At 38.5% G+C, this 13,054-nt stretch overlaps 1 protein-coding gene across 1 annotated transcript in view; it reads right to left on the minus strand.

The window, feature by feature from the left end:
- The window catches only part of B3GLCT (beta 3-glucosyltransferase), a 68,842-nt gene that overhangs the window by 24,723 nt on the left and 31,065 nt on the right, over nucleotides 1-13,054 (minus strand). The window contains exons 5-6 of the mRNA XM_030042952.2: nucleotides 7,760-7,836; nucleotides 3,583-3,694 (exon numbers count right to left, since the gene is read on the minus strand). Coding sequence (XP_029898812.1) covers nucleotides 3,583-3,694; nucleotides 7,760-7,836 — 189 coding nt within the window. The remainder of the gene's footprint in view (nucleotides 1-3,582; nucleotides 3,695-7,759; nucleotides 7,837-13,054) is intronic.

The raw sequence follows: 13,054 nt of genomic DNA on the forward strand, positions 1-13,054 counted from the left end.
GGATGCTTGTCTTGCCGCACACATTGAGTCAAAGATACAGGATGCCACCCCTGCCAGGAACACCGACTCCCCAAGGGACTGATGCAGCTTTAACATGGTATGCATGTGTATGTATACATGTGTAAGGCGCTGAGTGCATTTCCCATGAATTCTGTACATTTCTCCCCTCTACTTTGACCACCTACTCTCAATAAAAGTAAGTTGAATATATCTTGTACTTGACTAGTGACTTCTTCAGGTAACACAAATGCTGAAAACTTGTTTGTTCCCATAAACCCCATGTGCCTCCTGAGGCTGAAGGGTAGGTGTTCAGGAATCTGTTGAGGAAACAGCCAAAGTTAAACTGACACTACCCAATATATGGAGAAGGTAAGGGTGGAGATTTTTTCCCACCATTTTTTTTAATCACCTTCATAGGACTTACTACCTGGTACCTACTTACTCAGCCTTTGATTTATACCTTCAATCACAAAAGACCCTGCTTTCTCCTTCCTTTATTGGAAGGATTCAATAGTGTTCACTGGAAGGATAAAAAATCAAACAAGATATTGGGAGGTAAAAGAAAATGGGCAAACGTACTAATTTTTATGCACAAAGATGATTGCCTTGAAAGAATAAAAATATTTCTTTAGAAGCATTTGTGCACACCGTTTTTTAACTCTTTTAGGGCCTCCAGGGCTTCAAAATGTTCATAACACAAGCACACTATTCTGTTTCAGAAATAGTTAATAAATAGTAACATTTTAATACAACAGTACCATCTGCAGACAATTTTTTTCTGGACCTCCACTTTGTTATGCTACAGAGTGGAAAAAACACTTTACTTATCCTAATTTTGCACGCTAATTTTACACCAAAACAATCTATGGATTAAAAAAACCAACCTTACTTTCCTTTCCCTATAAAACATAGAAAATTAAACCCATACATATACCCTCCTCAGGCTTTCACATAATAATATTTCTGGCAATATTAAGCCACAAATCACAGTGAAGGCATTCTGGGTTACAGCCAATACTCTCCAAGCTTATTTGGTCATAACATTGTTTATTTACTACACTGATATGTAGGGCAAATCAATCTGTGCAGGCTGGCTTTACAAGATTAAATTAGTTATATACAAAGGAAACTTCTAAAGTAAATTAAGGAATGATGGTAATCAAATTGCATATAGGCAAAAATGTGGATTTTAAAAAAAGTGTGATTCATTGCATTAAGGGTAACTACCATCCACCGGATCATTGTGCTTCAAAAATGGTAAAATCACCTACCTTTAGTAAGAGCACTCCAAAGTCTTTAGAGCACTTTAAATAGCTGAAGGAATGTGATGCAACAAAACTCAATACCAGACCTCAGGGAGGGCAGAGGTGACTTTACCAAACTTGCTAATCAAGTTGATTCTACCAACTCACATTCGTATCCACTTACTCACAAATACCAAGATACAAGTGTGCTGAATTCATCTGTTCAAGACTTGTGTCTGACACGCAGGACAGGAGATTTCAGCTGTCACATCCTCACTGTGTCTTACTACATCTTATGAGTTCTTATGATTCTCAAAATCAAACTGTTGTTCAGAGAGATCTTTTATACACTTTAGGTATCAACAGCTACTAAGTCATCACTGCGCATCAGCTTGGTTTACTCATTCTGAATATCTTTGGGGCTGTAGTCTACCATCCTGTTAGGATGACAGTAAGAGGAGTGGCACATACAATTTGGATTAACCTTGCTGCTGTCTTCCATTATGAAAGCACAGGTTGAATCAATATGCTGTTGAAACATAGAATCACAGAGGGGTTGAGGTTGGAAGGGACCTCTGGGGATCACCTGGTCTAACTTCCCCTGCTCAAGCAGGGCCACCTATACAGCAGGTTGCCCAGGACCATGTCCAGACAGCTTGTGAGTTACCTCCAAGGATGGAGACTCCACAACCTCTTCAGGCGAGCTGTGCCAATGCTTAGTCACCCTCACAGTAAAAAAGTGTTTCCTGATGTTCAGATATAATTCACCATCTGAGTGCTTGCCTTGAGGTCTTTATATACATCAGATATTCCTCACTGTTATTTAGTTCTACTGCAGTCAATAATGTCCTTTGTTATCAATGCAGGTCATTCTCTTAACATTCCTCCACAGACTCTTACGATGTTTCACACATCTGGTTTCACTCAATATTACATTCGTATCAGTCTCAATAGTTCTGTTACTAATCTCTAGATATCGAGATTGAAAAGCTGCAGATTCATCAACTATTCACATGCCCCTTGTAGACCTTTTATTATGATTAATGTATACCAGCTTTTTATTATGCAGACTGCTGACATTTTAAAATGAATAATGAATGAGCTCATTCTGGTCTAACTCATCTTAAATTTTGTGACTGATGCACTACTACTGTATATAAGGAATCAGTTATGGACTGTTACACTAAGATGACGATTGCTAGGTACAAAAGCAAAACATTTGATTTTTCTTCTAATGCAGGTTGGAACATAATTTGTTATTGTAATAGAATTTACATGTAATGCAAAGGAGAGATTAAAACTGGTGTAAAGGCAGCATCTAGAACAAAAAATTTTATATTTCTGAGAACATCAATTAGGAGTAGGTTGTTTCTGAAACAGAAATAAGCAGATATTCCAAAGGCTTGACTATATTCAGTCAGACATTTTGAAAACACAGTGTTTAAAAATGTAAGATCTCTGAATTATTATTATTACCATTTTAGAAAAGAATTGTGAGAAAACATGAAAAGGCCATGTGCCTGCAAAAGAAGTAAATATGCTGAAGTGAGACCTGAAGCAGAGTTCAGTACTCAGTCAAGGTAACAATAAAGAAGCAAAACATATCTCACACAGGAGACTTTGGCTTCTTTTATTCCAGGCAAAGGACAGACATCAAGCTGAATTTTTTTCCTGAACACTGAGAATTCTGAAGATTAACACCTTTCGTGTCAGTTGCATTGCCAAATTTACTTTGTTCCTTGGTGACTGCATTTTTGTTTTGTTCTGCAAGTCTTTTGGTGTTGTTTCTTTTCCAGCAGATAAAGAAAACTGTCTTATCACCAAGACAGTTCAGAAACAGAACGCAAATAAAATACCCTACAATATTAGATCAGAGACAGTTAGTCAAACTAACGTCAGTCATTCTGTCTGATGACAATCAGAACTGATGACAGACAGGAAAATGGGGAGAGAGGACCACACAGCAGACTATATTAATTTTTTACTGATGCTACATCATTTTCAGGCTATCCACAGAAGGAATCTTTTCTCTGCTCAATTTTAACAGTTCTTCAACAGCTAGACAGGCGCTGATGCTGCTTCATGTTAAATACCTTGCTCACTCTCAGCCTCAGCAACAGAAATCTAACCTCCTCTTTTAAGCTGTTTGGATACCTCTTTTCCAATGTTTGGAGCATTGAGCCATCCAGGAGATGTTATAAAATTAAATTCTGGACCACAGAAACTGTTCTGTAACTAGGAATTCTAAAATTCTGTATTTATAATTTTGTACTTAAAATTATTCCACAAGTTTCAAGCACATTCAAAAGTAACTTAAATATCTAAATTTTTATTTCACCTTAGAGCCATCAAATCTTCCAAGTGTTTCTAGCAGCTTTACAACTTGTATTCTTGTATCTTCTTCACAGAAGAAAATCCATGAGGAGTTCCTACCATAGGTAACAGAGAAGCTAACAAAAGAAATTAACATTTTACTAATAAACTGGCTTATAAACAGAATGATACATTCAACCCACATTCCCCAAATGTAAGTACTTTGCAATCAATTATTCATTTACACAGAAACAGAAACTTTTACTACTTAGAATTATGTATCAAAGAACTAAAGTGAATGGATAAAGATACTGCCTCTGCTGCTATCTACTTATATAGCAGCAGTTATTCCAGAAAGAAGGGAATAGAGATATATAAAAATGTCCACCCAGACATGTATAGTTACCCCAGGTCTAATAGCCACCTGTGAATTCAGACGTTTATAGATAGCAGTTTAAGTTACCTTCCCCTCTGTACCTTAACTTTCTTCCAAGAAGCCCCACTGCTGGGCATCTAACATCATTGCAACAATCATGAAAATGTCTAATGACATGTTTTCTCACAGCTATTTGACAGTGATCATCCCCAACCTAAAAACTTCATTAGCTTTTTCAGTACAGTGAAACTACACAGATTGAACGGACTCCCCTACCTTCCTCAAAGCTAACACTAAACTCAATGCAGCGTTCCTGATTCCTTCAGAAAATTCTCATTCTTTATTTCTCTACTCCTCCCAGAAAAATTCTTCCACTACTTAACAAAACAAAGCCTTATTAATTCATGACATCCTAATGGAAAAAAACCCCAATCTTTACTTGTACAGTTTTCTTTGCATAGCTTTTACACTGATTTAATTAAACAAATCATCTGAGGATAGGTATAAGAAAATTAGCACCTATAAAAATCACAGATTTATTCCTCTACAGCATTCTCTACTGATAAAATCAGCAATGAAAATAAACAGCAGAAATGTAAGTCAGAAAAAATAAGTAAAAAAGGATGGTAGGATCATTTATGTTTTAGGGAATGGTATTTGCAAAAAAAAAAAAAACAAACCCCAAAACAAAAAAAACCCAACAAACCCAAAAAACCAAACCCACTATCTGAGAAATCCTTACGCTAGAACATGTGATACCTGCCTCTGCAGGTCTTTTAATTACATTGTAGAAGCACCAGATGGTTGTCAGGTACTAAACTAGTTCAGTCTTTTTTCATCTGGGACAAATCATTGTGCTGGTTTGGGCTGGGATACAGTTAATTTTCTTCATAGGAGCTGGTACGGGGCTATGTTTTGGATTTGCGCTGGAAACAGTGTTGATAACAGAGGGATGTTTTTGTTACTGTGCAGTGCTCACACAGAGCCAAGGCCTCTTCTGCTTCTCACCCCACCCCACCAGCGAGTAGGCTGGGGGGGGGCACAAGAAGTTGCGGGGGTACACAGCTGGGAGAGCTGACCCCGACTGACCCAAGGGATATTCCAGACCATATGACGTCATGCTCAGCATAGAAAGCTGGGGGAAGAAGGAAGGGGGGATGCTCAGAGTGATGTCATTTGTCTTCCCAAGTCACCATTAGGCGTGACGGAGCCCTGCTTTCCTGGAGATGGCTGAACACCTGCGTGCCCATGGGGAGTGGTGAATGAATTCCTTGTTTTGCTTTGCTTGTGTGCACGGCTTTTGCTTTACCTATTAAACTGTCTTTATCTCAACCCACGAGTTTTCTCACTTTTACCATTCTGATTCTCTCCCCCATCCCACTGCGGGGGAGTGAGTGAGTGGCTGTGTGGGACTTAGTTGCCGGCTGGGGTTAAACCATGACAGTCATCTTCCTATAAAGCTGCCTTTCCTCTCTCTCTTGCAATGGTATTTGATTATTCACTGCTTTCTGCTTGTGATACTTATTCTGCTAAACTATAATAGCCAGAAGAACTCACGATCCATTCATCCTTTTAGTTCATTAAAGCATATACTTGTTGCCTACTCAACACTGAAATCTGGGCAACTCTTTGCCATTCAGGCAAGCAAACAAGATACAATTAGCTAGGAAAGACACTTCCTAGCTGTTCCTTCTAAAACTTGCCAAACAAGTACGAAAAGGGTATCAGATACCCTCATGTTTTTAAACATGTACAGTATTCAATGACCTGCGAAGACTGAAGGCTTTTCTCTCACACTTTAGTGCTCAGCTAGAACTTTAGGAGAGAAATATCTGGATTTACAGGAAAGCAGGTAGGTGAAGGGCAAGGAGAAAACACTAGAATGACCCGCACAAAAAGAATTACTGCATCTTGTGAATACAGCACATACAAGTTCACAAAAAGAATGATCTGTTCATCTAGCTATTGATGGACAAACAGAATGATTTTCAAGGCTAAGTATTTAAAGCCTGCAGAGAGTCTTACATAGACCTCATAGCACACAAATTTGGAGCTCAGATTGCCAGGAGCCATTGGAGATACTCAGGTAAGATCAAGTTTTGGGGTAGTAATTTAAAAAAGGGATTTCTTCTCTACTTAATGAACATGGTTACTGAGAAGAAATGTAGTGGGCCTTCTGGAGACAGTAAGGGTACTGTGTCATAAGACATCCATTGATGTCTTATGATTACATCTTCTAAAATGAAGTATTTTGTCCAAGTTAAGCTGTGCTCAAGAACTAAAAATCAAGAATTGTCATAACTGTTTAGAAGCCTCCTTAAAAATGCTGACAACTGAGGAACTGAGGAAAGCCATTCTTCTGAAAGCAGTTTTCAGATAAGAATGCATCTTATATCACAATTTCAAGCATCATCAGCTGCTGCAGAATGGGCTGATCTCCCTTCCTCCTCTTCTGTCCATTGAGAAAACTAAACAGCACAAGCCTCCCAGCATCAACATACTTCTAAACTACTCCATGTCTTCATTCTGCCGAAAGTGGTGAAACAGTAGACAGAAGGAAATTCATATTCTAGAATTCTCAAGATAGAAATCCTCTACTTAAGATTCTTCTTCTGATTTCTGAAGAATTTTCTTCTGCTTTGTCACACAAATGAGCATTTGTGTTTTTGCTTCTGGGTTTTGCTATCTCGTAAGAGCTGTATCTGTAAACCCTGTCACCGAGATATAAATAATTCAGAAGAGGAACCATTAGGTCATTGAAACAGGAGCTAAGAAGGAAAACCAAAGATGATTGATAGTTGGAACATCATCTTTGAGTTTTTCAATTTACTTTGATTCTCCTTTTGCTTCTTTTTACAGTTTACATGTATCTCAAAGATAGCTACTATACAAGCACTATTTTCATGTTTCTACACACACAGAAACCAATGGAAAGCAGAAGGAAAAGCAACCCTGTCCTGCAACCACTCTGATGCAAAAACCTCAAACCAAACCAAAAACATCCTTCTGAGTAACTCTAATAAATTATATTAACTAAATTAAACCTCAAGAGGCTGCAGAGCCTCTGGCACCAACTTCAAGTGCAAGTTTTAGGGAAAGGATAGCCTTCAGCACCATGGAGCTTTAGGACTTTCTGAAACAAGAATCACTGTTTCCTGACAGTTTGCAACATACTACCATGTAAATGCAGCATGTCTTCCTTGGACCCATCTGCATAAGCTAAGAAGAAAAGGTATTTGAGATTACCTGTCTTCTCTGACCATACTAAGATGAAAAGTGGCCATATAAGCTTCTAAAAAGATGTTGAAACCTACACCTTTTTACTATAGAGGCATACCACCTCTTAGAAACACTGTAAGCAATAAAAGATAGAAACCCCAAACAGGTATTATTATCTATTTTTTAAAAATTATTTATCCCCTTCATTCAGCCAAATAATCTGAAAGGTCAAAAGTTCTGAAATACCTCACAACTTACACTGTGAGAACTGGGGACCAAATAGGAAAATACACATTTAAAAATGGTATTTCTTTTGACTAGTTTACTTCCCTAACAATTTAAAAACCCACAATGATTTGAAAAAGGTAGTTGTTCAGCTACATTATATTATTGTTGTTCTTTTATTTAAAATAGCTTTCTCTGACTTAATGAAATTTAACAGAAAATTGCTTTGGAAAACCAAAAAGAAGTAGAGTAAGAAAGTGAAAAGATAAGGTTGCAACTCTCATTCAAAAACTTTGCTTCTGAAAAAAGAGGTCTGAGTAATTAATATTTATATTCTTGGTTACAACAAATTCTGAAAATAACTGGCATTCATTACACTTACTCTCTCATTAATGGTAATATTGTCCATGCACCTTCATGCCCGTCCATCTGATGAATAAGCAGAACCGTAGGTAATTCCTTTAAGAAAAATAAAAATATTCCCATTAAACTTGAATTATATGCACTTTTTTCCCTAAACACCAACTAATCTTAAAAAATTACACTGGAATGACTTAGTTCTTCATTGTTTTTTACCAGCAAGTAGCCCTGCAGAATAGATAGGATGGTATGAAACAAGGTGATCTGCAATTTAGGGAAAGTGCTTCTTCCAGCACACGATTTCTTAATTCCCTATTAGATATAAAGCTAATACACTTCAAGTTAAATGTTTTGTATAGGTCCTACGTAATCAATTAAGCAATATATCATACTCATTTCTTTACCATATCATAAAATCCCACACTATAAAGAAGACTTATAAATAACGTAGAGTATTCTACAAAGGCTTCCCCTGGATAATCAAACATGTCACACAAAGCTTATGTGAGAGTTCTAACACTCTTTGCTTTGCCGAGTTCAGCTTTGACCTATCACACTAGCATAATGACAAAAACCTATGGGTTTATGCAAAAATCAAAATGAGGAGTTAGTATTTTTTTTTCCCTGAAACATCAAAGCAGCTTCCTACAAAGGAAAATCTTTTCGTAAGTTTCTTTGCTCTTTTGTCACTTGAAATCTCTTTGATGTGGCAGATCCCAATGTCTAGCAGACAAGCTATCATTCTGGGGTAGTTTCAAAGAAAACACCCTTTAAACATGGCCCTCTGATATACCAAAGTGCATAATTTATTCATTAGTTCACACATGTAAAAAGTGGGAGAGATATATATATCCCTTAATATATAGGCAGTATCTTACTCCATTGATTTACTACATTTACAAGCACAATTCTCTACTGCAGCATCATTAGGGTCTCAACCACCTCACAAATGTCTAAATCCTTTGGATTAGGTAATTGTACTAGTACTGAAACAAAAAACTTCCTGCCCAAAGAGCCTAACCTCCCAGTTTATCTAAACTTCCTCACCTTCTAAGTACATCCCATTACAGCAATTAACCTAACAAAGCACTGGTGGTGTTAATGCACTTTAACACAAATGACTTAATACTAGCAGGCAAATGATCCCACCTTTCCATTATACAAACTGTTAAATTATGTGATTAAAAGCTCATCACCATAAACACAAAGAAGCACAGAGGAACAGAAACAGGGTAGGAACCCCAATAATGTAATTGGAGAAAACTGAGCACCCTGACCCAGCTCCCCCCACGGCTGTCCCAGGGGAGCCATCAGCCTGTCCAGGTGTTGACACTCACCAGCTAAAGAGAAGGGAAAGGCTCCCTGCTCACACTCTCACAGGGGGTTACTGCCTACAGGGGCATGGGACTCATTAAGGGATTCAGGGCAGGAGCAGTTTGGGATGGCACAAAACTTATTGTGAGATGCTTAGGGAAGACAAAAGGCCAGGCAAAGACGGATCAGGGTGGTTTGAGGAGGAATAACCATTGGTAAACACATGGGGAATAAAAGGGTTTGGTCATTTGAAACAGATCGCTGGTCAGGAGGCTTGTCTGTCCATGCCCTGCACTGATCACTGCAGTCTGTCCTGTCTTCTCCTTAAATTCCATTTCTAACTCCTGGGCAGGAGGCTCTGTGTGTCTGTGTGTATTTGGAGGTCTGAGCGCCTGCAACTGGAGAGGGGACCGTGAGTCATAGGGATGCACATGTCCGTGCTGCCAGAAACTGGGGAGACCGAGTGCATGCATGTGTGGGTGTGTGCTTCAGTGTGTGTAATTGCTCATGAGCATCAAGCTGGACTAGGAGTAGAAGAGGCTTGGGAGCCAGGTATCAGAGCAGCTGAAAGTCTGAGGCAGACACTGGGGGGACCAAGGGGCCTAACAGTTGGTTACTGGAGGAAACAGGAGGTCCCAGCTACAGGAGGGCCTCTGGGGTGCAAGGGTCAGCTACTGGTGGGGTTATAAGTCTCCACCAGGTACCAGAAAGACCCATTTCTACGTGTGTGTCTGTGCATGAGGCAACAGGGAGGGGAGGGGTCAACTACTGGATAAACTGAGTGTCTACAGCTACTGGGAGGATCCATAGTGCATGCACGTGTGCGTGTGGGTGTGCAGGAGCAGGGCTGAGCACCAGCAACTGGAATGGGGGGGCTGCAAGCCACACAGCAAGACTCACATGCCCACGTGCTGGCAACTGCAGAGACCGGGGATGCAAGACCTGTGACTGCATAGACTGAGTGTCAAAGACCAGCTACTGGAGGCATCCATGTTGCAGATGTATATATTTATGTATACGTATTCCACAAAAAGGCTTTCATCCTGACCGGCCAGAAAGGTGAAACAAGGTCAGGCCATTGGTACACTTTGTGTTTGTGAGAGTGCTGCAGTTTCTGTGTTGATCTACATGGATGACCACGTATATATGAACACATAGTGTGTGTATGTGTGCCCATGTGCCTACTGGAAACACATGCTCAGCCTCGCTACTGGCTGGACCTGGGGACATGGAGCTGCAGCAGCCTTGCCTCTGTCAGGCTAGCGGATTCAGCAGCTCCCAAGACAAACCATCTTGATCTCTCAAGGGCCTAATTCCTTTCCACTTACACTATGCATATGCCAAACATTTTTGTTTGATGAATGCTTCTTAGGAATATAAACCAATTCCATTAACATAAAATTCACATTTAAACAGAAAAATAACTTGTTCTCTAGGAAAAGCTGTAAGATGAAGTTCACACTGCTTGCTGACTCTGTCAAGTTTACTTTAAATCCTTTTTAAGGGCAGTTAAGCATAGCACCTAGAAATACCTAAGACCTCCAAACTTCATACACTAAAGAAAACGTCTCTACCACTCTAAAGAATAACTGTGTCTCTCAGAAGTGCATTAATCCTATCAAAAAATAACAACCTACTGTTTTAAAAAATACTTATGCTGTTGTGAATGACCCAAATTGAAAAGAAACAATGCCAAAGCTCTAATTTGGAACAGGATAATAACGTGCATCTAAAATATCAGCAGTTCTGATTTATGGTTCTAGTTCAAGCCAATCTATCAAATGTGTTCCTGGTTAGTTTCAATTTATTGCAAAACCAAGGAATTCCAGAGGTTTTTAGTGGAAGTGGCAAATATTAGTAACAGTATGCTCAACATCTGGTATTTCACTAAAATGTAACCACTTCATGTTAAAACCATAAAAATATGTTTGCTTGTGGGATTGCAGATAGGAAGATAAAAGGGCAAACCTCTGTCTTTACAAGAGCATTTGTTTTTACAAGGATATAAACCCTGCAGTTATGCTAGTATTTGTATGTGGCCATGTATTTCATGTACAATAGGAGCCAGACAGAGATAAAAGTAGTTAATATATTCAGTGTCTATATCACAGTAAAGGCTGAAGTTGTATTCATTTTAGATACAAACATTTGCCCATGCAAAAGGTATGAAGTAAATTACATCATCTAAGTAGCTGTACCATATACTCAGGTATCTCTTCTTTAACAAAAAAAACCCCAACTCTTTCCTTTGTGCAGATCAAAGGAGTGATGATAAAGAAAAACCACTCTCTTGAGCTGGTCTGATACTTTTGCAAGGTATCTTTTCTTTTTGACATTCTCATAAGCCTGCTCCCTTTCTTTACCCAACTTCCTCTAAAACATGAAAATAACACGTCCTGCATATACCTTTCCTTCCACTCATCTCTAACAATTCATCAATTCTGATTTAATAAAGGATGCTTAAAAAACACTGTATGGGTAAAACAACCTCTTCCAAAAATACAGGAGGATCTCTGTTGCTTTTCCTTTCTCATATTATGTATTTTCACTCTCAACTTAGTGGAACTGGGCTGACCTATTCATTTTATTTGTTCTACCTTCAGTACAAGGACAGAAAAAAGGCAAAAATTACCTGATGTCAGCTCTGGGGAGTGAAAGGGCATGTGCAGGCTAGCTCATCAGGGGATGGCTAGATAGTCAAGGTAGTGATAAGTAACTTACACACTGTGTCTGTGTATCTCGTAGAACTCTCATACAAATGCATCCATACCCTGTAATGCATTCACTGGTTATTTATCTTGAAACTATTGTTTCAACAGTTACAGAGCCCATATGCCTTCACAGATACTAACACTTTACATATAACAAGTCAAATTTAATCTAAATAAAATAATTTAATCACTTCTGAAGACCAAGAAACTAGCCTCCCCACTTTCACAATTGAGCTGACTTTAAAAGGGCAAAACCAAAAAACTAAATGACTTGTGGTCTGAAATACAGTATAAGACATTTTTACCCCAAATACCAACTACTGTATCAGCACAGTGAGAGCAGTAATACCTGCCACAGATTACAATTGCAGACTCTACACAAAAAAAACCTGAAGTGTGCATAAAGGGGTTAGATGCACATCTTCACTTCAAAACACATTGACACAGCCTCATATGCACCTTTAAAATCATTTAGTATTATTTATGCAAGTTGAAGTACAAACATGCTAGTGAGACTACTCAATTTCACAGCAAACCATCAACAGAACTGAAATCAAACTCTGGTTCTTGAATCTAAACGTTAAAAGTCTTCTTCATTAACATGTGAAAAACCTTGGGGGAATAGCATACCCAATGAGGAAAAAGATCATTCAGAATAAAAGAATTTTTAAGAAATAATTAAGAGAATTGCTAACCCGAAACAAATATCTGAAATCTTTCTGTACTACATGCAATTTCATATTAATCTACCAAAACTTATATGAGAAATGCACAACTTCTAGAGAACAAAACAGTATGGTGTAAAAACAAAGAAAAGGGTTAAGATTTCATAGACTACAAAGTGCTCTGTAAGCACCCAGGATAGCAGAGATCATGCCCAGCTAAAATGGGATTTCCAGAGCCTGACCTAAGTTACATCCTCTAAGACCCCCTAGCAGACCTGTGCTTGCTTTGTTTTCCTGCAGAATGGAGTCCACTGAATTTCATCTAAGCATAACCAAACCTTGCCCTAAGTGTATGCTTTAGTGAGAACATGCTTTTTAGAACATAGTTCAAACAATGTTGGTCACCACTATTTATTATATGCCCTATGTGATGTAATATTGTAAGTACTACACACAAACAGATATGGAACTGCAGTGAAATGCAAAACATGACAGTAATATGTTTATTGTTTCATTACTGAGTCACCTGATCAGAAAAATTAGCAAACTTATAACACATTATAGAAAAATACAGTAGTGTTTAGGAATCTGCTCTTAATGAGTCCAGTACACTGCTATCTGCAGTGT

This window comes from Aquila chrysaetos, chromosome 19, assembly GCF_900496995.4.
Source record: "Aquila chrysaetos chrysaetos chromosome 19, bAquChr1.4, whole genome shotgun sequence".
Lineage (NCBI taxonomy): Eukaryota > Metazoa > Chordata > Aves > Accipitriformes > Accipitridae > Aquila > Aquila chrysaetos.